At 41.8% G+C, this 27,827-nt stretch overlaps 2 protein-coding genes across 8 annotated transcripts; one reads left to right on the top strand and one right to left on the bottom strand.

The window, feature by feature from the left end:
- Nucleotides 1-1,847: 1,847 nt before the first annotated feature.
- Nucleotides 1,848-18,736, bottom strand: LOC124271353. Of its 2 annotated transcripts, XM_046706445.1 has the most exons (8): nt 18,707-18,736; nt 18,433-18,590; nt 12,507-12,573; nt 10,316-10,390; nt 6,665-6,769; nt 5,732-5,755; nt 5,054-5,104; nt 1,848-1,943 (listed from the first exon to the last, which is right to left on the bottom strand). In XM_046706445.1, exons 1-7 carry the CDS (start codon nt 18,729-18,731, stop codon nt 5,067-5,069), a joined length of 492 nt encoding a protein of 163 aa, XP_046562401.1. In that variant the 5' UTR covers nt 18,732-18,736; the 3' UTR covers nt 1,848-1,943; nt 5,054-5,066. The 2 variants fall into 2 exon arrangements, with proteins under 2 accessions (XP_046562401.1, XP_046562402.1); XM_046706446.1 differs by lacking the exon at nt 12,507-12,573 and having other exon boundaries at nt 18,438-18,590.
- On the top strand, nt 16,137-27,469 carry LOC124271354 (con-Ins Im1-like). Of its 6 annotated transcripts, none has more exons than XM_046706449.1 (3): nt 16,137-16,268; nt 25,206-25,412; nt 26,829-27,469. In XM_046706449.1, exons 2-3 carry the CDS (start codon nt 25,208-25,210, stop codon nt 26,981-26,983), a joined length of 360 nt encoding a protein of 119 aa, XP_046562405.1. In that variant the 5' UTR covers nt 16,137-16,268; nt 25,206-25,207; the 3' UTR covers nt 26,984-27,469. The 6 variants fall into 6 exon arrangements, with proteins under 6 accessions (XP_046562405.1, XP_046562403.1, XP_046562408.1 ...); XM_046706447.1 differs by lacking the exon at nt 16,137-16,268 and adding an exon at nt 18,996-19,171; XM_046706452.1 differs by lacking the exon at nt 16,137-16,268 and adding an exon at nt 19,988-20,013.
- The last annotated feature ends 358 nt before the right edge of the window (nt 27,470-27,827 follow it).

Here is a 27,827-nt window from a genome sequence, read left to right as displayed (position 1 = left end):
CCGTTACAGAATTATACACAATTTACGAAACTAAAATAAATGAATCAGCTCTGCTTTGAGATTCCACGTGTTCATTTTTGAAACATTGATCACCTGGGAAGTTGTTTTGAATATCCCAAATAGAGGTTACCTTTTAAAAAATAAGTATGGAAAGTTAATCGTCAACTGTTATTGGTTATTACTTAGTAACACACGTTACATGAAGAACTGAATGATTGAGTATTATTTTGAAAAATTATGAAAGCTAGAACAAAGAAAGTGTTCCTATTGTCTCAAGTAGAGGTTTCTGTTACATTTAAATACAAAACGATCAGTGTTGAAAGGTGATTGTTAATGTTAAAAGTTGGTAACATACGTTACAGGAAAGTGCAAGGCCCACAACATGACGTCTAGATTATGTTTGCAGCAAACATTTACCATAACGGTTCAAAAATAATTAACTCATAACCTAGTGATGTAAAATCTACCCTAAGTACACCTCCCCTTGTTTGTGTGTTTAAGTATAGCAAAACATTGCTGATCATTAGAATTATGAAAATGTGCTCTTCATACATTGTCTGTTTACCAAATCGACTTTAATTCTTGAAAACAAACAATTCATGGGACCATCATTATGTTTTTAAGTAATTTTTCAGTGTTCTTTGGAAATATGAAACATATGATAATATACGATACAACATCATACCCCTCATAATTATAGCTACCACTTTGACATGAATAGAATTATCTTTGTAAAATGTTGTCCAGTTTTCACCATGTTAATGAGTTTACTATAATGGTATCGCAAGCCCTTTCTCTTTAACGAGTTTAGTTTAACAAGAAATGGTTTCAGTGCAATCCACGAAAATATCGTTTATTTAGATTTGTTAAGATGAAGGCCTTTTTGTATGCAGTTAGTAACAATGTTTAAGATAACATACTAACCAACTTACACCGTTCGCTAACTTTACTAACTACACATAACATAACGTATTTCCTATTTTCAAGTTGATATCAAAATAAATACTTACATTCAAACCTATAAACCATGAAAACAATCGTATCTTACTAGGCCTTAAAAATCAGATCAGATCAGTTGAATAATTGTCCCTTTAATTTGTCACTGTTTAAATTAACTTGAAACAATTTTCAGAAGTTGTTCTCTGCTTGTTGTAGCTTTCAGAGAACTAGTATTTTAACATGTCTGCGAAAACATTTGCTTTCTCATTACCGAAATATCAATGTACCGTTTTATTGAGAAATAGCGTTCAACGAACATTTTTTCCCAGAAAGCATATATTATGTATTACTGGTTCCCACTACAGGCCAAAAACTCATGTTCATTTATGCAAATTGTGTGAGCGGAGGACGTCATTGGGAGGACAGCCAAGATAGACGCTTCCCTTTTTCGTAAACACCTGGTGTCACTACTAATTTGTGTGATCCATCCATTTCACTCACTAATTTGTGTGATCCATCCATTTCACTGACTAATTTGTGTGATCAATCCATTTCACTGACTAATTTGTGTGATCCATCCATTTCACTGACATTTTGCCTTTTGTTCAAAATGGATTCTTCTCAGAATTGAGACAGATTATTCTCCCGGCTGGACATGTCCCATTTGTGATTAAGTTATCTCAAATATTCATTTCTTATTTCACACAAAGGACATTGTTGACAGTAAACCAAAGATGTGAAATCATTTTCAATTAACGTCTAAATTGCAATCATCTAATTTCTTGAATCAAAGTTGAGATCAACCACTTTGCTCCTTTGTCGTATCCTCTAATCCAACCCAGTCTATAATGTCATATTATTTCCGAATAAACTTATGACACTAAAAACTAAATGAATAACGACATGAATATTTGCAAACAGATCTTTATTATCAGGAAATGAGTGCATCTATCCCCATTATTACAAAAACATCTCACAGCCTTGTCCTGGAGGTGTTACGGGGGCTGAAAATGAAAAGTGTTAATTGTTACCGTAAATTCTATTGTATAAAATTAAAATAGGACCAGTTCATCAGTTTTAATGTAGCTGTAAGTGTTGATGTTAAGTGCATGCATAAGATTGTTGAAGTTAAGTGCATGTAGCTCTAAATGTTGAGGTTCAGTGCATGTAGGTGTGAGTGTTGAAGTTGAGTGTTTGTAGCTCTGGATGTTGAGGTTAAGCGCATGGAGGTGTGAGTGTTGAAGTTGAGTGCATGTAGCTCTTGGTGTTGAAGTTAAGTGCATGTAGGTGTGAGTGTTGAAGTTGAGTGTTTGTAGTGTTGAAGTTAAGTGTTAGGTGTGTAGCTGTTTGTAGCTCTGGGTGTTGAGGTTAAGTGCATGTAGGTGTGAGCGTTGAAGTTGAGTGTTTGTAGCTCTGGGTGTTGAAGTTAAGCGCATGTAGGTGTGAGTGTTGAAGTTGAGTGTTTGTAGCTCTGGGTGTTGAGGTTAAGTGCATGTAGGTGTTGAGTTGAGTGCATGAAGCTCTTGAGGTGTTTGTTAAGCTCATGTAGGTGTGAAGTTAAGTTGAGTGTTTGTAGCTCTTGGTGAGTTAAGCGAAGTTGTGAGTGTTGAAGTTGAGTGTTTGTAGCTCTTGGTGTTGAGGTTAAGTGCATGTAGGTGTGAGTGTTGAAGTTGAGTGTTTGTAGCTCTGGGTGTTGAAGTTAAGCGCATGTAGGTGTGAGTGTTGAAGTTGAGTGCATGTAGCTCTTGTTGAAGTTGAAGTGCGTGTTGAAGTTAAGCGCATGTAGGTGTGAGTGTTGAAGTTGAGTGTTTGTAGCTCTGGGTGTTGAAGTTAAGTGCATGGAGGTGTGAGTGTTGAGATTAAATGTTTGCAGGTTTGCATGTATTAATTAAATAAATAATGTAAGTAAGCACTAAGTATAACGTTAAGTGAAATGTCACGTAGAAGCGAGTTTAAGGTAAGTTACTGTTGGTTGTGAGTGATGAAAGGAAGCAAAGGTATAACAGATCTATGGCAGTGTACGCTAAACAGTGTTGTAATTCTAGGACAATGTTTCTGAAAAGATTCAGTAGAAGTTAAGAACTCTGACTTGTTGACAAAGTAGGAAAGTGGTGAGGAATGTCATATATGTTTCTGGAATTCACGTAGGCTTGGGTGATGAAAGTAAGTACACGTAGGTTTGGGTGATGAAAGTAAGTACACGTAGGTTTGGGTGATGGAAGTAAGTACACGTAGGTTTGGGTGATGAAAGTAAGTACACGTAGGTTTGGGTGATGAAAGAAAGTACACGTAGGTTTGGGTGATGAAAGTAAGTACACGTAGGTTTGGGTGATGAAAGTAAGTACACGTAGGTTTGGGTGATGAAAGTAAGTACACGTAGGTTTGGGTGATGAAAGTAAGTACACGTAGGTTTGGGTGATGAAAGTAAGTACACGTAGGTTTGGGTGATGAAAGTAAGTACACGTAGGTTTGGGTGATGAAAGTAAGTACACGTAGGTTTGGGTGATGAAAGTAAGTACACGTAGGTTTGGGTGATGAAAGTAAGTACACGTAGGTTTGGGTGATGAAAGTTAGTACACGTAGGTTTGGGTGATGAAAGTAAGTACATGTAGGTGTGTGGTGATGAAGGTAAGTACATGTAGGTGTTGGTGATGAAGGTAAGTACATGTAGGTGTTGGTGATGAAAGTAAGTACATGTAGGTGTTGGTGATGAAAGTAAGTACATGTAGGTGTGGGTGATGAAAGTAAGTACACGTGTTGGTGTTTGGGTGATGAAAAAGTACACGTAGGTTTGGGTGACGAAAGAAAGTACACGTAGGTTTGGGTGATGAAAATAAGTACACGTAGGTCTGGGTGATGAAAGAAAGTACACGTAGGTTTGGGTGATGGGTGAAAGTAAGTACACGTAGGTTTGGGTGATGAAAGTAAGTACACACGTAGGTTTGGGTGATGAAAAAAGTAAAGTTATAGAGTTTTGGTGATGAAAGAAAGTACACGTAGGTTTTGGTGATGAAAGTAAGTACACGTAGGTTTGGGTGATGAAAGTAAGTACACTTAGGTTTGGGTGATGAAAGTAAGTACACGTAGGTTTGGGTGATGAAAGTAAGTACACGTAGGTTTGGGTGATGAAAGTAAGTACACGTAGGTTTGGGTGATGAAAGTACATGTAGGTGTTGGTGATGATGAATGTAGTACATGTACATGCAGGTGTTGGTGATGAAGGTTACATGTAGGTGTTGGTGATGAAAGGTTAGTACATGTAGGTGTTGGTGATGAAAGTAAGTACATGTAGGTGTTGGTGATGAAGGTAAATTACATGTAGGTGTTGGTGATGAAGGTAAGTACATGTAGGTGTTGGTGATGAAGGTAAGTACATGTAGGTGTTGGTGATGAAGGTAATTACATGTAGGTGTTGGTGATGAAGGTAAGTACATGTAGGTGTGGGTGATGAAGGTAAGTACATGTAGGTGTTGGTGATGAAGGTAAGTACATGTAGGTGTTGGTGATGAAGGTGTACATGGGTGTATGTACATGTATGTGTTGTTGGTGATGAAGGTTAGTACATGTAGGTGTTGGTGATGAAGGTAAGTACATGTAGGTGTTGGTGATGAAGGTAAGTACATGTAGGTGTTGGTGATGAAGGTTAGTACATGTAGGTGTTGGTGATGAAGGTTAGTACATGTAGGTGTTGGTGATGAAGGTTAGTACATGTAGGTGTTGGTGATGAAGGTTAGTACATGTAGGTGTTGGTGATGAAGGTTAGTACATGTAGGTGTTGGTGATGAAGGTTAGGACATGTAGGTGCTGGTGATGAAGGTTAGTACATGTAGGTGTTGGTGATGAAGGTAAGTACATGTAGGTGTTGGTGATGAAGGTAATTACATGTGACTATGAGTGTTTAAGGAAGTACACGTACCTGTAACATTTGAAATAGCTTAAAAAACGCCTCTGACGTATAAAACATTCCTGTTCTTTTGCCTTTCGCTCAGCCATAAGATGATGAAGGTAGGTACACGTAGGTGATGAAGGTAAGTACATGTAGGTATGAGTGCTAAAGGAAGTGCACGTACATGTAATTTTTGCAATAGCTTTAAAAGGACGAATAAAAAAATACCTGTTCCTTCGTCTTACGTTCGGCCGAAGATGTGACCGAGAAGAGCCTCAACTACAGAAGAAATTCACGTAAAAGGAGATTACAATTCATGCACAGAAAACAGTTGTGACAAATAAATGATGTTTAACTGTAAAACATGAATGCTTTCTGACCTATCGTTGTGGATTTGAAAAAATATGTAAAAAATGGGAGGGGGTTATTATTAGCTGTGTGTCTCAAAACTTTTCCAAGGATGTTCATATATCGTGTCGGATGTGGATGCATAACATTGAACAAAATGTATGTAACTACTGTCGAGCCAGATGGAGAGATCGAGTTAGAATTTCAGCACCCCATGCTTCTTGAAAGAGGCGACAAACGGGATCAGGTGGTCAGGCTCACATGTCATCGGTCCCTAATTGCGTAGATCGATCCTCATGATCTTGATCACTGGACTGTCTGTCCCAGATTCGATTATCTACAGATCGCAGCCATATAGCTGGAATATTGCTGAGTGCGGCGTAAAACAAACAAACAAACAAATATAAGCCCCCGGCGACGTCATCCTGTCTCTCTACATGGATTTTCAACAAGAACTGGACTCAGTAGAGATTGAGCCACGCACCCAGCATCGCTGACACAGACATACGACACAAATTTAGCTATACTAAAACAAAAGATGACAAGAAATATACAAACACTGTTCATCTTCTTCAGCTCTGCCTGCAAAAGAGACAAAGGATTTTCAGTAAGTACTTAGACTCAATAAAGATGAAAGTCGGTAGTGACTTTGAATGTCCATACAAATTCACATTTTAATTTTGAATAGGACTAAGTTGTTGACTTTACATAATGCCACGCTCGTCACACCGAAGACCCGGGTTCGATTCCCCACATTTCTCGTATCCCTCGCATTGATATTGCTAGAATATTGCTAAAAGCGGCGTAAAACTAAGCTAACTCACTCACACTGTATGGGCCATTCTGACAACTAATCAAACATTTAACGATTGCTGCTCAGCCCCGCCAAGTTAAACAGCCTGAAACAGATTACGGTTCTACGGTGAAGTGGACTGGCGTTAACGTCACATTCACATCGCACTTACGTAGCGGACCCGTGAAGATCCGGGTTAGAACTGATCGTCAACAACCCATGCTTGTCGTAAGAGGCGACTAACGGGATCGGATGGTCACGCTCGCTGACTTGGTTGACACATGTCATCGCATCCAAATTACGTATATCGATGCTCATGATGTTGATCACTGGATTGTCTGGTCAAGACTCTATTATTTACAGACCGCCGCCATATAGCTGGAATTGTGCTGAGTGCGGCGCAAAACTAAAGTCACTCACTCACTTACGTAGCGACTCCTATGACGTTTATTAGGGAGCGAGTGAATATGGTTTTACGCCGCTTTTAGCAATATTCCATCTCGGCGGGTAACACCAGAAATGGGCTTAACACGTTGTACCCATGTGGGGAATCGAACATGCATTCTATGTGATGAACAAACGCTTTAGCCACTAGGCTACCCCTCCACCCCACCTATATATTGCGCTGGGGCCTTATGCTGACGAGATATCCCCACCGGCCACGTGCTCGTGTTTCCAGTACAAATGGAGAAGCTTACTTTGACGCCTTTGGCTTCGATGCCCCATTTCTTCCTCCCGTTCTGACGTGTAGTCATCATTCTCCCGCCCAGCACTTTTCTCCAAATGATGTAGCCATCTTTTCGCTGTCGATTTCAATATAATGAAGTATCAATTATATTATACATGCATGTATTTTTAAGGCTGTACTCAGTCGAATGTGCAGTGAAAGTTTGGACTGATAGGAACCGGAGAAAGTTGGTTGGCTGGTTTCTTGGTTGTTTAACACCGCAATTAGCAATATTCCAGCACTTACGGCTGCGGTCTGTAAATAATCGAGTAGGGACCAGACAATCCAGTGATCAACAGCATGAGCATCGATCTAAGCAACTGGGATACGATGACATGTGTCAACCAAGTCAGCGAGCCTGACCACCCGATCCCGTTAGTCGCCTCTTACGACAAGCATGGATTGCTGGAGACCAATTCTAACCCGGATCTTATCTGGCCTTAGCATGATGGTTTGCGGAAGGAAGGAGAAACCAGTAGATTTGTGCATTGATAGTTCGACCGATACATATCTCTAATTTCCAAGGGAATAAGGTAGTACATAAGTAGAGTAATCTTTATCTTGCCTCACACATAGATGTCGTTTTCTGAATGGCTTAGCGCTCTCCTATTATTTTCAATGTACCCCGCTTACAATCGAGTAACATTTTCTATGAACCCCGCTGGGAATGCCGAACTCATTTGGTACTTCGTAGTAGTAATTCTTTATCTCAAATAACATTGAATCACGTATGATGTATGGAAATTACCGATGTTTTGCGAATGCAAATCGATGGAAGGGAGATAACTCTAAAATGATTGTCTTATCGTCTGGTACTCCATACTATGATCCGATACCTGTGCTTCAAACAGTTCAAAATTTCCATTGAGGTATTTGGTAAGCTAAATACATTGTTCACTGGTCCCTCGGGGCCCATGGGTTGATGTACCCTCGATGTTTCTTTATGTTCCCCTCGCATAAACAAACATCGAGGGTGCATCAGCCCAGGTCCCCCTCGAGACCAGTGAACAACTTATAATGTTTATAACTAGCACGCTTATTACAAACTGATGGACATATCGAACTAGATTTAGTAGCCACTTGCTTCGTCGAAATGCACAAAACGATCTACCAGAATAACGAGGTAGAATTTATGAACTTTGAGTTCGTGTGTACCGTGGTTTACTGTAGTTATCTTATTGTTACTATGTTACAGATTGAAAATAGTATGCAGCAGAGAGGGTTCGGGTGATCCTTGGACATCATCAGCTTAGGGCTCTTGCCCCCTCTTCACGCAGTCCAGACAACGAATGGTACTTGTCCCAGGAAGCGCTGCCTAGTCGAACCCACCAAGAAATTTCCGGAGAATGTGTAGACTACCCCAACACTGCAGCCTTCTGCATTACCCAGAGCGTCAGAAGGGCTATACTCCCGGTGGAGAACCTGGGCACTCTCCTGATCTGCGCCAAGAGATCAGAAGGTACCAAACCAAGGGCACCGAGAACAATGGGGAGCCTGACGACAGTGTACTTGATGTAAGCGAGACATTTCCAAGGCGAGGTCCGCATATTTAGAATGCTTTTCCAGAATTTTGCCAATCACGTAACTGACAAAAGGACAGAAATTCAATGATATTGATAATTCATTGGCTTTATCAAAAAGGATAAGATCAGGTTTGTTGGCTGGGATTCATCTCAAGTTGTATATAGGTCTGTTCCAAAGAAGTCTATAAGCACGATTTTCCTTGACGCCCTGGACATGTTCAGGGTCGTACCATGGATAGACTTCGGAGTCAAAGCCACAGGCAAGGCGAAGACTGTAGTAGAAACAGCGAGCCATGTCATCATGTCGTATTAGATATGCTGTTTGTGCCAAGGAAGGGCGTCTACTAACGATGTGTGGGCAGTCTCTGTAAATTTCATATTGTTATTTTCTTTAAGAATTACATTTTGGCGATTGCGAGTGGGATGTGACGTCATGAGCAGCAAAATGAAAGCCCTCAGTTTCACATTTAAGACCAGCCGACTTCATCCAGGCGAAGGAGTCGGTGAGATTACTGTTCTGTTCCACACACTGCATGTACACACGGTGCAATGGTTTCTCAGAAAGCGTCGCCACAAATGACCAGCTCTGGGCAGCCTTGGAGAATAACTTCACCTGGTTTACTCCCATCGTTATACCGTCAAGAAGTACATCGCCATCAACAAAATCAACCTCAAAATTTCAGATCCTGAAACCTTGGCACGTTTAGCTGTGAACTTCCTTGTTTTCATTATGAGTCTTGACATGCATCACCAGAGGATCGTCCGATAAATAAATATGTACAATAGTACATACTAAAATTCTATCATGAAGAGCAGGCACATTAATCAAACCCCGACCTCCAGAATTGATTGGCATATATAAACGATTAAGAGAGGACCGAGGGTGGTGGGCTCTGTTATCGGACATGATCCTTCTGGTCAGGTGGTCAAGACTTTGGATATCTTGTTTTGTCTAATCAACTACTCCAAAGGAGTAGGAAAGGACTGGCACAGCAAAAGTATTGGTAGGTTTGACCTTGTTTCGAGCATTTAGCAATGAGCTCCAGATTTTCTCTGAGCGAGATTTATACTCTGCCCGAAGTTTGTTTTGAATTTTGGCAAGGAGCTCGATATCATCCATGTAAATGAAAGTACATGGATGTAAAGCAAAGGAGTTAATTCCCCCTGGAATATTCCCCTTCTGATTGGAATAGATTCCGAAGTCTGCACCTGCCCTTGTGAGAACATCTCAAGTTGGGTTGACCAGCAACTCATTACAGACCTGAGTAAATCAGGCAGTCGCTCAGAAAGGTCAATACAATCAAGAGACTTCAGGATCCATCCGTGAGGGACAGTCATATGCTTCTTTGTAGTCAATCCAGCGCATGGAGAGGTAACGGTAATATGTTTTATCCTCTTCCAAAGTCTTTTTTTGTACAAGAAGTTGATCCTTGCATCCCCAACATCCCTTCCTTTGCTCCCTTCTGTTCTCTGTAAATTATTTCATTAGAAGAGCAGTAAGATGACATGAGAATTGTCAAACACTCTGTTTATATTATATATTGTGTATTCAAGTTTTGGGATCAGTCAAGTATCCTTTTTACACATTATTTTATTACTATGATTGAAAATGAAAAGAACTGTTGTTAAATTTGATTATGTCCAATCAATCATTTCCCATTCCTGCTGAAGTTCGTAAAAAGAAATCTGGGGTTAGGTAATTCTGCTCAAAACAATTTGTTCATTGATGACTGTAGTAAGAAATAATGAAGCGAAAATACAATGTTAAAGTGCTGCGTATTTGTAAAGGAAACAAACTTTGTTGATTTTCAAAGATGAGTTGCCTGAACTACCCATCACCAGTTGTGTGTTATGCTTTTTTATATTCATAAATTCTAAATCAAATTATATTTAGATCTAAAAATACAAACACGTATACGTATTCTTCGAGTACAAGTGCAAGTGTAAGTACAGTAACTGTTCATTTTACGTAATATAAACTTTCTTTTAATTAAAAAACTATGTTTTTTACCTCGGAATGAAACTTCAAGGAGAGATTGGAAACAGAAAGAGTAATACAACCATGATAAACGCCAATAATAATAATAATAACAATATACCTTTTTTGTTCAGCGTTATCAGCTTGGTCAACGTCCTCTGTTGTCGGTCGTTTATCTTTTCAGTCATACTGGATCCTACAAAATATAATTGACAAAACTGTGATTATGAGCATGTGTTCACGAATAACCACAAAAAATAATAGCAGGTGCTCGCTTAAATGCAGTGTACCTTTCTCAAGCGCGGTAGCAGGCACACAAACATGCAAAGGAAAGCTACCTGTCCGCCATAAAAACATACGATCCTAAAAAGTCAAACACCACAATACGTTATTGTTTATTACAGGATGGTTCACATCAAAATTATTGGGGTAGCGGGGTAAAACTAAACTCACTCACTCACATCAAAATTAAAATAACAATGTCACGCAAGATACGTTACCAAAGTGAGTGATAAGTTTTACACCGATTTTAGCAATATTCTAGCAATATCACGGCTGGGGACACCGGAAATGGGCTTCCACATAGTACCCATGTTGGGAATCGAACCCGGGTCTTCGGCGTGACGAGCGAACGCTTTAACCACTTGGCAACCCCACCGCCCCACGTTGCCAGAAATTTCAGTACAATATATATCTGTCATAAAATGTGAACGATTTGAGTGATAGTTACAAACTGAATTGAGATAATTGTGAACGAAACTGCTGCCAGTCAAAGAATGATGTTACATTATATAGTTGTGCGGAAACAGTTATAAATTGGTGCATATGTTTCAATTCCACATCATACTTAATTCAGTATACTACCTTCAGTATACTACCTCCCATGGTCCCGATCCACAAAGCGTTCGTAACCTGTCGTATTTCTAAAGTTTTTTCAAAGGCTTACGAATGTCGTATGGCGACATGTACCAACTCTTTGTAGATTGGGACCCTGGACCTAGATTTTCGAAGCTCTCTTAGTGCTAAGATAGTTTTAAGTGCAATACATTAACATTATAGCTTACGACTATCTTAGCGCTAAGAGAGCTTCGAAAATGTGGGCCCTGGACCTAGATTTCCGAGGCACTCTTAGCGCTACTTAAGATAGTCGTAACTCTATAGTTTATAATAAATTAGGCTTACGAATACCGTAGTGCTACGAATGTGTTGTGGATCAGATCCCTGACCAGTAACATTCCTTGACCATACAAGCCAGTGATTGACACCATGAGCATCGATCTACGTCATTGGCAGAGAAGAACATGTATCGATCAAGTCAGCAAGCCTGACCACCCGATCCTGTTAGTTGCTGGAGGTCAATGTAAAACAGGAACTTCACATGAGTGAGTGAGTTTGATTTTACGCCGCTTTTGGCAATATTCCAGCAATTTCACGGCGGGGACACCAGACATTGGCTTCACATATCGTGCCCATCTGGGGAATCAAACACGGGTCTTCGGCGTGACGAGCGAACGCCTTAACCACTAGGCTAACCCACCGCCTATTATTTTCCTTTTAGAACACAGTTGTTTTACAAATAGAGCTTATTTTGTTTCGAACTGAATTATCTTAATGATTGCCAGGTTGTCATCAAACTGAGCATGAGGCGTTACATCCTTAAAAGATTGTACAGGCAGAATGGCTGCCTGCACTGGTCATAAAAAGGATCGAAAATGGATTGGTCAGCACGGCGTCTGTATTCTGAGTCTGAGTGCGGTATGTAAAAACTGTGGCACTGTGTCTCAGCTGCTAATAGTATCTAATTTTCCGGGCTGGTATATGCAGCCAAACGCACACACGCACACACTTCACATCTTCGTTATTTCATTCATAATTCAGTACTTGTTATTATATCAACCAGCCCACTTGGGTTTCGCGAAAAGGTAACGTATCCGTCACGCACACACACATACACACACACGCACGCACGCACGCACACACACACACAGAGGCCCACACACTTATCACTTGGTTACTTGGTAATGGTATTGAACCAGCATTTATCCGGACGAGTTTTTGCAACGAAAGCCACACCTGTCACAAACGTCCAGCGAGCCTGACCACCCGATCCCGTTAGTCGCCCCTTACGACAAGCATGGGTTACTGAAGATCAATATTCTAACCCTGACCTTCACGGGTCTACAACGCCACGTCACAACAGACCATGTCACATACATGTATGTTCTTAACCACATGCTCACGGTACAAAACACCAGTCACAAATGGCAATACCCTATGCTTATGTTTTCATATCACCTGTACCGTTATCCTACCTGTTTCAACACGTGACACCACGTCCAACAGCAGGAGAGTCAGACAAACCAACCTGATCATTTCAACCTGCAAAAGTAGACCTTCACAGTGAGTTCATCATATTCCAGATGTCGATGTTAAACATTGTTAGAAATACAGTAGATATTACGATATAAATGATCGTGCTCATCTTCCTTTTCGGGTAAAATGTAAGAATAATTCATTTTATACATTATATCGTGTAACACACAAAGCCTTTTAGAAAGGGTTCAGTGAGTGAGTATATTTTTACGCCGCTTTTAGCAATATTCCAGCAATATCATGGCGGGAGACACCAGAAATGGGCTTCACACATTGTGTCCAGGGAACCGAACTCGGGTCTTTGGCGTGACGAGCGTACGCCTAAACCACAAGACTACCCCCCGCCCGCAAAGAGTTCAGAAGCAACGTATTATGTTATATTTGGGATTGCACTTTTCAGATAACCACAGATTGCACCCACAGGGTGAGACATCGCCAGTACGAAAAGTCAGCGATCCAATCAGCCACCGCGGAAGTCTGACAACTGGTAGTCTGGATCAAGTCCATTGTGAACAATTGTAATTTGGCACGGCTCCAATGGCCGAAACTATGAAAACATAATGCCTCTAGAAGAAGCCAAATTCAACATATGTTTACACTTTCTCGGTGTAAAGAACAGATTCTAGTTCGTTCTTATTGAGTCTCATCTGGGATTCAAACTCGCACTCTCACACTGAGGCAACCATGTAATCCCAAATACACGTTACTTATACTTTAATTATTATTATAGGATATTTATATAGCGCACATATCCACGTAACTAGTACATGTTCAAGGCGTCGGAGTGTTCCCTCGATCATTGGATGTCAATCTCAACGGCACATCGCATTATCAATCTCAACTCCCCGGGGATCATACAACTCTTGCTGCCACAAGGCGCACCGAGTTATTGCGGCTGCCTCATCTTAACGAAGTACCCATTCACAGCTGGGTGTACTGGGACACATAGTTACAGTACTTTGTCCAAGTTTTATGCACGTTGCTGTATCTGCAACTAGGTGTTTGCACGTATTCATGTGGCCACCATCTGTTCATATACCAACGGATTCGTGGGTTCTTTTAAGTGCACAGGGTGGTGTACTGTATACTAGGGATTTTGACAACACTGAAAAGTCTGGACACAAAGTTGACTCCAAGGTTTTACACCCGATCACAGGTGGGCTCATTTAGTGATGAGTTGTGGCTATTTCGCAAACATGAAAAACATAAAATTTCATTGCAGAAACCGAAATCAGTAATGTAATACGCATTAATTATTAAATGAAGCTTGTGCAATGTATATATCTATGAAAAGGTGAAAGATGCAACGTCGGATAATCCCACACCCTCTGCGAATGCAGGAACCACAAGGTTATCCCATTGTCGCTTCAAAAGTAAACAAGAAGTTCAAAACGTATAAAAAAAATAAAAATTAAAATGACCTTTTACTTGTGATATATATGCGTATATAAACATTACATACTGTGCTGTGAGATTAGGGATGCTCTCCAAAGTTCCTGTGATCAGTGGTGATTTATCCCAAGAACGACAAGAGAATATGAAGAGGACGGCAATTATGTTAATGCAATTAACACCTTAATGCTCGAAGGCCGAAGTCTTAAAAAGTAGGAATATGTGCTCACCTTGGAAGTGTCAACCAATCCCAACACCAGACGGTTGTATGAAATGATTGCTTTCCATGACCCCAATTTATAGACAGTGTCCCCGTGTCTCGTGACCAGTGTACTCCATAGCACAAAGACCAAACACTGACGAGATTTGCCAAAGCAGACATTTTGAGTATAAGAAATTGAAGTAGGAAACAATAATTTTGTTCTCACGCACGTCACTGTTTCCTTAAGGAACGTATATTTTGTAAAGACACTCGGGACACAATAGGCGAATGACGTAATTACAATTAATATTGTTTAATGTAGATTTTATGGTACACCTAATGTCTAAAGTACAATCAGTGAAATGTTTTCTGTCACGATCCATATGGCTTTATCAAACGTGTAGACTACACACAGTGCGTGAGTGAGTGAGTGAAAGGCGTTCAACACACTTGACCACAATATTTCCCAATATAACGGTTAGCTGTACAAAGTCTAAGATGAGATTCAGTCAATTCAGAGGTACTTCCCCTATCCCGAATTCATTCATCGCTAAGTCACCAACCACTGAATTCTTCATCGCTTTATCCCCTACTGCCCCATTCATCGCTGTGTGTCCTTCATCAATTTCTCCTCTACTCACTGAATCCTTCATCACTTTGTCTCCTACCTCTACAACCTTTTATCACTTTTGTCTCCTACCTCTGCATCCTCCATGACTTTGTCCCCATCTCTGCATCCTTCATCACTTTGTCTCCTACCTCTACATCCTCCATGACTTTGTCCCCTATCTCTGAATCCTTCATCACTTTGTCTCCTACCTCTACATCATTCATCACTTTTTTCTTCTACCCCCCGAATCCTTCATCACTTTCTCCTCAACTCCATCCATCCTTCATCACTTTGTCTCCTACCTCTGCATCCTCCATCACTTTGTCCCCTATCTCTGCATCCTCCATCACTTTTTTCTTCTACCCCCGAATCCTTCATCACTTTCTCCTCAACTCCATCCATCCTTCATCACTTTGTCTCATACCTCTACATCCTCCATCACTTTATCATCTACTCCATACATTCTTCATCACTTTGTCCCCTACATCTGCATCCTTCATCACTTTGTCTCATACCCCTGAATCACATTTTTTCTCATATCCCCTGAAATCATCATCACATTCTTCTCTACCCCTCCATGCTTCATTACTTTATGCTCTACCTCTGCATCCTTCATCACTTTTTTCTCCTATCCCCCTGAAATCATCACATTCTTCTCTACTCCCTGAATCCTGCATCATTTTGACCCCAACCAATTGAATTCTTCATGATTCAATTCTCCTGCTTCTTTAATCTTTCCCGTTATCCCTCTGCATCCTTCATCACAATGCCCCAACTAGCTAAATCCTTCATCATTCTATTCTCCAACTTGGTGAAACTGGAGGATGAGGAATATTTTAATGGATATACAACTTCTTATTCTGTATAGGCGACTTCTAGAATGCCAATCAAAAACTGGTGAATCTGTCTTACCATTAATAAAGGAAAAGACATCATGTGACAGGCTCCATGTCTGACTGCAGTAAAGACTGACAGGCCCTACCATCTTGATGAACACGTGTTATGTAAAGTACTAAAAATACATTGCAAAAGTTTTCAACAAATGACGTGATTTCAACTTTGTAAAGTTATTAACGTCATGTATTTTGCACCTACCTCGTCGGCCATTTCCGACGCCTGTCATATTTCGTGAAAAGAATTCATTACAAAATAGGTTGCATAAGGACATTACAATCATTTCTCTGGTCCTGTCTTTAACCTTACTATGCCGCCATCATTCACCTCCCACCCGCCTCCACGTTGTCGCGGCAGGAATATAAATATACCTTTCCTGTCTCGCGCGCTAAAACATAACAATATTTCACGGAACAGAACCCATTTCAAGTCTCTAGTTTGCTTCCTAAGACTTTTACGCAAACCTTGGCGGATATTGAAAGCGCCGATACGGCTTCTTCCAGCAAATGGCGCGATACAAGGAGCGTATAAAGACGTTGCGTTTCCCCCAGAGGACGTCAAAGCAAGGTGATTGTTAATTAAGGAAGCTCTCTGCACTGTCAGGTAAGTCGATAGTTTGACGTTCGTTTATTTAACTAGGTAGACTTTAACGTATAAGCCTCGTAACAAGCTGTGTTTTGTCAACTGTTATGTTGGTCAAAATGTTATATAAGTGTTTTATATGAATTAAAGGTGAAAAGGTTTTTGATTTTTTTGCATTCGTAATTTTAAAACATATTATGCTATGTAAAAAGGCCCCTCTCTAAATTCGCTGTGCGGAATTTAGTCCCGGTTTTGTCATGATAATGTTTCATGTTTAATATTACCATATCAGTGTTAATGGGTTTTGCGAGAGTTGTTGACGTCTAATTTATAAGACCTACATTATGTCGGAGTGTCCTCCCAAATCGACCCGTCACCAATCCAATCTGATATAATTGAAACACGTTTTATAAAAGTGTCAAGAACAAAATCCGTTTTACCCAAACTAGGTAGTCAATTAATTGAATGCATGAAAGCATCATAAAATGTTGTCTGGACGAATACAGTCGGCCAATTATGTGCTATCTCAAAGTTTAGTTGCAGCTTGTTTGATATTTCCTAGGAACACGAAGTTATATTATTCAAATAATTCTTTTGTCGAAGATCTAGTTCAATCCCTTTAGCTCCTGATTTGTTAGCAGATTCTAGGAATTTGTATTGAGACGGGGTGATTTTCAGCAAAAGAAATATTTTAAATCACAACATAAATTATTAATTTAAAAAACCGTTACAACATGTATTGTGTACATACCCGGTGTGTTCAAAATCAAGCTCGGGAAACTTGGGATTTAAAAGTCCTGAAGTTAACATTTAAAATCTGCGTTCGGTTTTAATTTCAATTTAGCGAGTTTAGCTCATTGAACACACACTTTGTATATCACGTATATATTCTACTCCATGTATATACCTGTAGCGATTTTAAAGTTTTAGAGTAAGAGTTTAAAAATTGTTATTGACCTCATTCTGTAATTATTGAGGGGAAGGTATTTAGAATTACAGTGAAGCCTCGTTAATACGGACGGTTGCGTTTCTCAGTAAATTCGTCCGGATTGCGAATAGTCCGGACTACTGAATCAAGACCCAAGTTGCTTCCCTGTATGTATATTTAACCCATTTTGTGTAACATATATTCAAATTAATCATTGTACACACTGTAGCACTGAGCAACATTCTCCTGTCTAATTAAAACGGTCACATTCATATCATCTTTAAAATGTACAAAATAGGCACAGAAACAAAATAAATACACTTACCCGTATTTCATAATTGGAGGATGTATTTTATTTATATCAATCTAAATTTTAAACAAATGTTTGAGAAACGATATCGTCAACGTTACCTGGGTGACCAAACTGTTTGACCATACTCTGACGTCTTGGAGACCCAGGTGACCATAATCAAAATTGTTTCTCGTCTTTGTGGTTTGGTAGACTATCAGCTTCAAGAGAGGTGAGGTGAAGTGGGGTTCAACGTCGTACTTAAGAATATTTCGCTCATATGACGACGTGCATGCGTGTGTATAGTATGTGTGGCTGCTTGTACTAGCCCAGCCTTAAGCTGGTTAAGCATGAATACCCCACTCAGACACATCATACTGACTCCGAGCTGACCAGTCCTTCTTCTACCTATTAATGCCGAGCACCAGGCAGGGACCAACAAGTACCTTATTATACTGTCTTTTGGTATGACGTGGCCGGGGATCGAACCCGCGACCTTCCGATCTCCGGGCGGACGCTCTAACCACTACACCGCGGAGGCGACCATGTTTACCCGAAGTCATGGCGATGCATACTATAGAAATGGTCCCTATCGTAATGAAACCTAATGCATCAAAATGTGTGAACCTCATTCTTCTTCTTGAGACTAGGACATATTTTAAGCACCTTAAAACGTCTCTCGCTCGGAACGTAGGCAGAATAAATTAAGGAATCAACCAGTCAAATGAGTCAGTTGTTGTCACAATGCCTAGAAAATGCTGACGACGCCAGACAAACAAATACGTTATATCTCCCTGATAGATGAAGAAATGAACTTGTCCCCACTGAGTGAGTGAGTGATTTTAGTTTTACGCCGCTTTTAGCAATATTCCAGCAATATCACGGCGATGAACACTAGAAATGGGATCCACACATTGTACCCATTTGGAGAATCGGCGTTACGAAGAACGCTTTAACCACTTGGCTACCTCACCGTCCCTACTGACACTGGAATTGTCAATCAAGATCTGAGGCTTGAGCCTGTTCTTCAAATGTGTGGGGACGACGTGACGATCTTGGGCCGGGGTCGTGACACGTAGTTGTCCTGGGCGTGGTCGATCACGTGTTGTGCCAGTTTGTCGAGGCGCTGTAATAAAATGACGTTTGTTGAATTATGACGATTAAACCTTCTCGCCTCCTGACGTTTACCAGCTGTTTTGCTGTATAAAATTAAGGCGTGATTTTGGAACACAGTTAAATGACCTGTCAATGTGTCGTGGAACCGCATTTTCACGCGATCTGCACGTGATAAGTTATTTTCAGCAAATGCGGGTCACGTGATCACACAGCTAGCACGTGCTTTTCGGTGTGCATCACGTTTATCTGTCGCTATCAGATGAGTTCAAGCACAGTTTTGTGTTCATTTTGCATATTCCGTGATCAATCATACCAGGGTGGTGCGTTTCTAGTGGATTTCAGTATATACAGAGACTCAGGCACGTGTAATTATCACCTAAATTCACTGTGCAGCTCCGTTAATTTGTGCACTGGTATCAGCTAATCACGGGTTAAAACCGCTCGCACCCGTCTTGTCGGACCCGAGCCGAGCCTGTGGCACCCGTCTTGCCTCACGCCTACCTGGAAGCTTTTAGGCTTTCCACAACTTAAAGCTTCCCTGCTGTGGTATAGCTGTAACACCTGCCAAGGAGGGGTTATGCCCAAGAATGAGTGAGTTTAGTCTTAAGCCGCTTTTAGCAATATTCCAGCAATATCACGACGAGGGACACGAGAAATGGGCTTCACAAATTGTACCCATGTCGGGAATCGAACCCGGGCCTTCGGCATGACGAGCGAACTCTTTCACCACTTGGCTACCCCACCACTCCTTACGCCCAAGACATTCAATAATCGTGTTTCGTCCCTAAAGTTATTGAGTGAGTGAGTATGGTTTCATGCCGCTTTTAGCAATATTTCAGCAATATCACGGCGGAGGACACCAGAAATGGGCTTCACATTGTACTCGGGAATGTGGGGAATCGAACCCAGGTCTTCGGCGTGACGAGTGAACACTTTAACCGCTAGGCTACCCCACCGCGCCTTCAGAGTTACGGACGTTATCGGCGAACCCTTTAACCACTAGGCTACAAGCTACAAACTCATTATAAGTGCTATCGCGTTGGGGAATTTATCACGTCATATTTTGACATTATGTTTCACAATTTATGATAAGGGATCCATATAACTAGAAACATCACGCTTCATATATGTCAGTGTGTGACCTTCGCGAGCGCGTTCTAGACATTTAATCAGCTTTCGCGTTGTACTGGGGCTCTTGACGAGCTGGAAACCGTATAACGCCGAAGCTGATGTATTAGTATTGCACACTGGTGGTGTTTTATTACCATGCCATCTCTTTTGTGTTCCTCGCACTCAAAAACTAGGTTTGCAGGCTAGTAATGCTTCACGACACGACTGGTACCTCGTGAGTTATTTGCTCTTAGTCATTAGGGGAATAGTGTTTCTCGTGGCAATGAATGATGACATTCTGTGAGAAGACAGTTTGAATGGTTGTATGTTGTCTTCCCGCAGGCGTTTCCAATATTTGTGAAACTAGGGTTTTTAAACTATATGCGCATGTTGTCTGGACAATAAGCGATTCTTTCACTTGATTGCCTTCCCTTCCCGTCAAATCGTGTTTTTAAAACAAATTGCCAATCTCCAATTACACATAATCTTGGAACGTTGTCAACAATGAAAATAATTCTTAGAATAATACTTGTAGCACTTGATTGCCTTTTGTCCTGAAACCTGTTTCTGAATCCACAGATTTAGCTCAAATACTTTCAATAGTTTTGTATTGTCTTTGTTTCTAGTGGTCCCTCAAGCGCTATCCGCATGAGTTATCTCTCCTAAGCGCGGGGGAAAACTCATAATTGTCCAAAGATAGTTCCAGTGTTCGGCATCTTATTTGATTATCATGGGTAAATCTAAGGGCACTAAATACATTTCGTCTTCCCACTAGGATCCAAAATTGCTCAGCAAGCAGGAAATCATTGGAGTGTGTTGGCACTCTTTGGCCCTGCGTCGCAAGACTTTTGAGAAGTGGCTGATGAAGATGGTCGTTACAAAAGCTCAAAACCAAAAAAAGATGGCGAAGAAAAGCTGCGACCCAGGATTCCAGTCAAGGTGTCTGAAAACGCAAATATTATCACAGAAAATCAGTCGGACATGGAGTAGCTAGGCGTCCCGCTTCCCCTTCTGTTCTATCTGATCCTGGCACGCCCATCCGTAGACCCCTTTGGCTGTTAAACCCAGGCCTTGTTGGCGGTCCTTAACCCTTTTTGAGATTAGGTAAAGTTATAGCGGATCGAATTTCAGCGCCATCTTGTGGGGGACATCTCAAAAGAGACAACGGGATCGGAGAGAGATTTTCTGGAACGGGCTGCACGGACAGTTTTCATAATCGAAGGCAGTCAACGTGTTGGCAGGAGAGAAGCTGCACGGGATGCAAGGGCAGCTTGGACCGCACGTGCGAGATACCACAAGCGTTAAATCCTTAGATACGACTCTTAATAGACATCAAAGTGATCACTGTCTGTAAAACAACGGAATTCAAAAGTAAATAATCGAGTCTGGACCAAACAGTCCAGTGATCAACAGCCTGAGCATCGATCTGCGCAATTGGGAAGTAAGTAAAGAAAGAAAGAAATAATAAATAAATAAATAGAAAAATAGATAATGAGAAAATAAATAAAGAAATACGGAAAGAAATACCAATGCATATTTGAATTTACGAACATTAAGTGGCAATAAAACCTATTCTTTTCAATATTGACGTTTTCTTGTTAAAATTCAATAGATATTACTCTTGCGTGTTTGGACCCGTGAAGGTCCGGGTTAGAATGAGCCTTCAGTAACCCATGCTTGTCGTAAGAGGCGACTAACGGGATCGGGTGGTCAGGTTCGCTGACTTGGTTGACACATGTCATCGGTTCCCAGTTGCGCAGATTGATCCTCATGCTGTTGATCACTGGATTGTCTGGTCCAGACTCGATTATTTACAGACCACCGCCATATAGCTGGAATATTGCTGAGTGCGGCGTAAAACTAAACCCACTCACTCACTCACTCTTGCGTGTTTGATAAATGTTACGGTTAAGATCCGGTTAACAACTGACCTTAACAACCCATGCTTGTTGTAAGAGGCAACCAACGGGATCGGGTGGTAAGGCTCACATCCCATCCTGTGCCAATTGCGTAGATCGATGCCTATGATGTTAATCACTGGGTTTTCTGGGCCAGACTCGAATACCTACAGACCTGCAGTCAACAGCTGGAATATTGCCGAGTGTGGCGTTGAACAACAGACAAACGTAGTCATATGGAACATTTTACAGACGCTTCGCACGATCCTGATTTGACATCCATGGAATCAAGTACGGAATCCTCAGACAATTCCATGTTACGGTCAAGGCTGTACTAGATGTCCTCTTGGACCCGTGCGTAGGTCACGGCACTTCGCCGTGAAGCCCATTTCTGGTGTACTCCGCCGTGATATAGCTGGAATATTGCTGAGTGCGACGTTAAACAACAAACCATCAAAGTTCCATCAGGCTCGAACATCGGTTTCCTCATCGCAACTTCAACAGAGTAATCCCTATTGTCAGGGCTCTCTGGAACCAGGCCAGAGAATAGGTTCTGGGGACTGGCTCCCCGACAGGACAGCAGAAACAAGCCCAAGTCTCATTCCAAGGGAAACGGGAAAGGATTTCAGGTCAAGAAGGATGGGACGCCGGGGCCTAAATCGACTTGACTCATCTCGATCTTCCCAGACATTAGTAGGACGCACCTGGACCTTGGCTATAGACAATCATCATGCTTGGGAGATGCCCCTAGTTCCTACAAATGTGTTTCAGGGTCCAGTGGGCATTTATCAGGTTTTGATCATAAGGACGGATCAGTGGATCGTCAAAGTTATCAAAGGAAGGATACCGCCTGCAATACGCAGACAGGTACCGTGGATGACACACCCAGCAGGATATCGGCATCAGTTCTGGGAACCAAAGTTTCCAGCGGCGATGACAGCCATAGCATAACAAATTCTTTGATCTGAGAACTGTCATCGAATTGGATACTTTGAAGCCCAGACCAGGGTGTTTCTCTCAAGTCTTGCAGGTCCCTAAGACTGACTGACTGAGTTTAGTTTTACGCCGCCTTTAGCACTATTCCAGCAACATCACGGCGGGGGACACCAGAAATAGGTTTCACACATTGTGCCCATGTGGGGATTCGAACCCGGGTGTTCGGCGTGACGAGCCAACGCTTTAACCACTAGGCTACCCCACCGCCCCGCAGGTCCCTAAGAAGGATTCAACAGACATCATGATGATTATCCTCAACCGGGTATACCTTAGACGACCTCAAAAGTTTCAAATGGAGTATATATGGAACCTCAGCAAAACCCCGATATCTATAGAGGACTCTATTATCCATAGACCTGCAGGATGCGTATATAAACGTTCTAGACTCTCAGAGATACCTACACCCCGTGACTATCCACCATCATCACAACTCCAATCCAAGCATACTTACGTATGAAACGTATATAGCTTCATGGGTACCTGGACGATTTCCTGTGTCAAAACGCCGACGCGGATGCCTGTTTAGAAGACTCTTAATATCTGCTGGATTTCTTTAGGGAATTTTGGGTTCCCTGTTCATCCGGAAGACATCAGTGCTTCACCCTAGAAAGTGCAGAAATATATTGGAGCAATACTCGAAAACTTTCGAAGCCTAGTTTATCCTCCAGAGGATTGTTATCGACAGGTCAGATCCAATTTTATGACGTTTCAGCGATCTCCTCATACTCAATGTAGATGGATGCGGGGCGGTGGGGTAGCCTAATGGTTAAAGCGTTGGCTCGTCACGCCGAAGACCCGGGTTCGAATCCCCACATGGGTACAATGTGTGAAGCCCATTTCTGGTGTCCCCCGCCGTGATGTTGCTGGAATATTGCTAAAAGCGGCGTAAAACCAAACTCAGTCAGTCAGTCAGTCAGTCAGTAGATGGATGCCGTTACTGGGAGCTCTCACTTCTTTTACATCCAGAGGCCATCTGCATTTTATATATATTAAAGATTGGACCAACTAAAATCAACTAACTTGTGTACAACCTGATGAAATTAGCGCTATGTGTACATCATAATTCAAAATCTCACTAAAAATATGCTATACTACCATGCCCCAAAAAGTAATGTTATGTAGATTTATACATATTACTGTATATCTACCTTTGTAATACATAAAAATGGGAAATAAAAGACTTAAATTATAAAAAACAACAACTTGGGTACAGCTAGACTCGACATAGTGCCTACGGATCTGGGTCGCGATCCATAAAGCTTTCTATAGTTTATCATAGGCTTACGAATGTCGTAGCGCTAGGAACGTTTTGTGGATCGGGAACCTAGTGTTAAAGGACCTCGATGGTGCAATATTCCTCACAACGTCATCCATGGGACTCCAACCAGGATGCCAGATGGCCACCTCTTCACAGACGCTGCACTCACAGGACAGGGTGCTCATCTCAAAGACAAGATGGCGCCAGGTCTCTGGATGTAAGCTCCTCCAGTCCACATCAATATTCTAGAGATGAGGCCAGTTCTCTTAGTAGTTATCCACCATGGCGTCATTAGAAATATCGTCAACCAGACGTCAAAGTCAACCAATATATTAAATACAGCAGGAAGAGACGCTCTCAAGTGTTGTCAGAACAACCAAACGCATTTCCATTTGTCTTATCAGTTAACATTTTTTTTTATGGGTGGGTGAGTTGGATTGTACGTCGCTTTTAGCATTATTCCAGCAATATCACGACGGGAGAGACCAGAAATGGGCTTCACATATTGTACCCATGTGGGGAATCGAACCCGTGCCTTCGGCGTGACGACCGAACGCTTTATCCACTAGGTTACCCTACCGCCCCTTTTATTTGTGAGTTTTATGGTTGTCCTTCTAACCTAGTTTGGGGGTACCCTGGGCCCACAAGCCTATTTTGGATTTAGCAATCAAGTGTTAGAGGGACGTATTCGTAAGAATTTAGGAACACTATCAACAATTATAATAGTTATCAGATGACTACCTCTAACACTTGAGTGAGTCCGTAAGTCTGGTTTTACGCCGCTTTCAGCAATATTCCAACAATATCACGGCTGGTGACACCAGAAATTGGTTTCACACACTGTACCAATGTGGGGAATCGAATCCGTGTCTTCAGCGTGAATTAAGCGAAAAATGAGGATTCAGAAAGTTTCAGGTAAAAGGCAATCAAATGTTAGATGTCATATTCTAAAAATTAGTATAATTGTGATAACGTTTCAAAATTATGTGTAAATGGATATTGGCAATTTTTAATAATAAACTATTTAAAGGGTCAGTCTTCTAGAAAGCCGGAATTCCCGTGCAGAGTTGTGTCCCTTACGCGCGCCAGGACCCAGGGATTGCAGGCTTGAATTTCAGATTCGCCTGATTTTCTTTCTGGGATTTTCAACAACGCCATACCCCTGCTCATGAATTCATCAACACACACACACAGACACCACCCCGAGATCTGCCATGCTGTAACATACCGGGTTTGTTTATTAACTATCTCACCTACTCACCCTTACATTTACCAACATTCAAGCAATATCATCTCAGGGTACACCGGGAAAGAACAAAACTTATTGTACCCTATTGATTGCTGATATTCAATCTCGTTTCAGCTATGGACATCGCTATCGCCGTGTCCTTAGCTCTGGCTCTTTGTCTCGTGTGCGGGGTGTGCCCAGTCAATGCCTATTATGAACACACCTGCTTCCTTGATGACCGGCAGCCTTCACCCGGCGGTTTGTGTGGCCCACGAGCATCAGACATGGTGGACATGGTGTGTCGAGGTTCTTACGGGCGCAAGAGGAGTGTACGCTTCCTGAGTAAGTAGTGTACCACAGTGATGGAGTGAGTGAGTTCAGTTTTAAGCTACTTTTAGCAATAATATCGCCATACATATCACGGTTTCACGTATTGTACCCTTGTGGAGAATCGAACCCGACACTTCGGCGAGAGAGCGAACGCTTGGCCATTGACCACTAGGCTACCCACCGCCCCACCAGAGATCAGAGTGAGTGAGTTTAGTTTTACGCCGCACTCAGCAATATTCTATCTATATGGTGGCGGTCTGTGGGTAATCAGATCTGGACCAGACAATCCAGTGGTCAACAGCAAGAGCATCGATCTATGCAATTGAGATACGATGACATGTGTCAACCAAGTCAACGAGCCTGGTCACCCGATCCTGTTAGTCGCCTCTTACAAGCATGGGTTGCTGAAGATCAATTCTAACCCGGATCTTCACGGGTATCCAGAGATCAGAATAAGCTGTGGCTACTTTCCCCTCATAGTTTCATCGTGTATCGTCAGATGCTGTGTATGTCGCATCCAGCCTGATTGTAACTGATCCCCAACAGCTGTTGCTCAGCGTTACAGGCAATGAACGGGATCGGGTGGTCACCCTCACTGACTTGGTTGCCACGTCATCATATCCCAATTGCGATGCTCGATGCTCATGCTGTCACTCACTGGATTGTCTGTTCCAGACTCGATTATTTACAGACTGCCGTCAAATAGCCCAAAGAAAGACCTGTCATTGATCTTATAGGGTGTAACATCAGTTCAGAAGGGTACCCATAACAACACTTGAGTTTTGATATATTCCCCACCAAAAGTGACACCACCGTGAGTCCGTAACCCGGAAGTACCGTATTAACAAACCCATACTGGACCGTTTAATTTAATCCTGTTATTACACAGTATGGGTAGACATATCCATACTCATTGAAAATCTGGACTTCTACTTATAATCACTTTTCTTAGTCTTATTCAAACAGTATTAATAGTTTTACTCGTTGTAAGGTGTAAGCAAAATATGGTATACTCTGGATTTGACATTCAAATTGAAAACGTTCCAACACACAACCTAGATGCCTGTATGACATGAATTTTTAGCCCTCATCAGAGGCAGTGTATACATTCTTTTGTCAAGCGACCCGTGAAGACCCGGATTAGAATTGGTCTTCAGCAACCAATGTGCTTGTTGTAAGACACATGTCATCGTATCCCATTTGCGTAGATCTATGCTACCGCTATTGATCACTGGATTGTCTGGTCCAGATTCGATTGTTGTCAACCCGCCGCCATATAGCTGGAATATTGCTGAGTGCGGCGTTAAACAACAACCAACCAACTTGGGTCAAGCGTTTAGTTTTAATTGAAGCCCAGTCTCTCATTTGCCCCAGACATGATTTGTGCATGTGTTTCATCCACTACCAAGTGCTGTCCATAATTTTCAGACGATGACCCATCGTTGGAACCGGTCAAGTTCGCCTCCCCAAAGCGAGAGGCCCTTTCTTACCTGGGAAAGCGGACGAGTGAACAAGGCTTTGTCTGCGAGTGCTGCTACAACAGATGCTCATTTACCGAACTGCGTGAATATTGTCACGACTAGGCTATACTAGACGCTATTACAGCAAACAGTATGAGGTGGATATACAGATACCATGGTAACGCTTACAGATATCAGTGGCGATAGACTCATATACTGGAAGATATGTTCACATACCACAGCATTTCCCAACCTTAGGCCATAAGTTCCATTGCTCTAATTGAATCTGTTGGACATAAGTGTTTAAACACAGCTAAGCGTGAATTATTGTAGGGGTCAGTCGTACACTGTTAAGTTCATATTTCCATTGAAAACCGTCTTGTCACTTAGGAAACACTGTGGTATGTCTGGTATAATTACCTTGCCCTTATCGTCACTTACACTGTCAATGACGTCATTAATCCACTGCTTCAAAGTGGTTATGTCTGACGATTTCTGAAGCTTGATCAGTGCCTTCGAACAACATGAGGCCTTGCACCGTTTCTCTTTTTACATAGTGTAATAACACAATACTTGGTTATTATATATGAATAAAATGGATGAATAACATATGCATCAGTAGTTCTTCATTTATACCTGGGAGATACACCCGTGAAGGTCCGGGTAAGAATTGATCTTCAGTAACCCATGCTTGTTGTAAGAGGCGACTAACGGGATCGGGTGGTCAGGCCCACTGGCTTGGTTGACACATGTCATCGGTTCTCAATTGCATAGATCGATGCTCATGCTATTGATCACTTGATTGTCTGGTCCAGACTCGATTACTTACAGACCGCCGCCATATAGCTGGAATATTGCTGAGTGCGGCGTAAAACTAAACTCACTCAGTCACTGGGAGATACGGATCCCTTGGCCAAGGTGCTCCATCTCGTTATGCACACTCTTCCCTTAGCCATTATCTGGATTC

This window comes from Haliotis rubra, unplaced genomic scaffold, assembly GCF_003918875.1.
Source record: "Haliotis rubra isolate DU_JTF1 unplaced genomic scaffold, ASM391887v1 Scf16, whole genome shotgun sequence".
NCBI classification, from domain to species: domain Eukaryota; kingdom Metazoa; phylum Mollusca; class Gastropoda; order Lepetellida; family Haliotidae; genus Haliotis; species Haliotis rubra.
The sequence above is the reverse complement of the archived record's forward strand: the minus strand, read 5'-3'. Positions and strand labels throughout refer to the sequence as shown.

What these genes read in the sequence shown, in the direction of transcription:
- LOC124271353 (XM_046706445.1), bottom strand. Translation starts at nt 18,731, where the DNA reads ATGCGGTTCCACGACACATTGACAG. An exon ending in GTTCCACGACACATTGACAG is followed by an intron (nt 18,591 to 18,706) that starts GTCATTTAACTG and finishes ATTTTATTACAG; the next exon opens with CGCCTCGACAAACTGGCACA. An exon ending in GGTGTCACGTGTTGAAACAG is followed by an intron (nt 10,391 to 12,506) that starts GTAGGATAACGG and finishes TATATTTTGTAG; the next exon opens with GATCCAGTATGACTGAAAAG.
- LOC124271354 (XM_046706447.1), top strand. An exon ending in GAGGAGTGTACGCTTCCTGA is followed by an intron (nt 25,413 to 26,828) that starts GTAAGTAGTGTA and finishes CATAATTTTCAG; the next exon opens with ACGATGACCCATCGTTGGAA.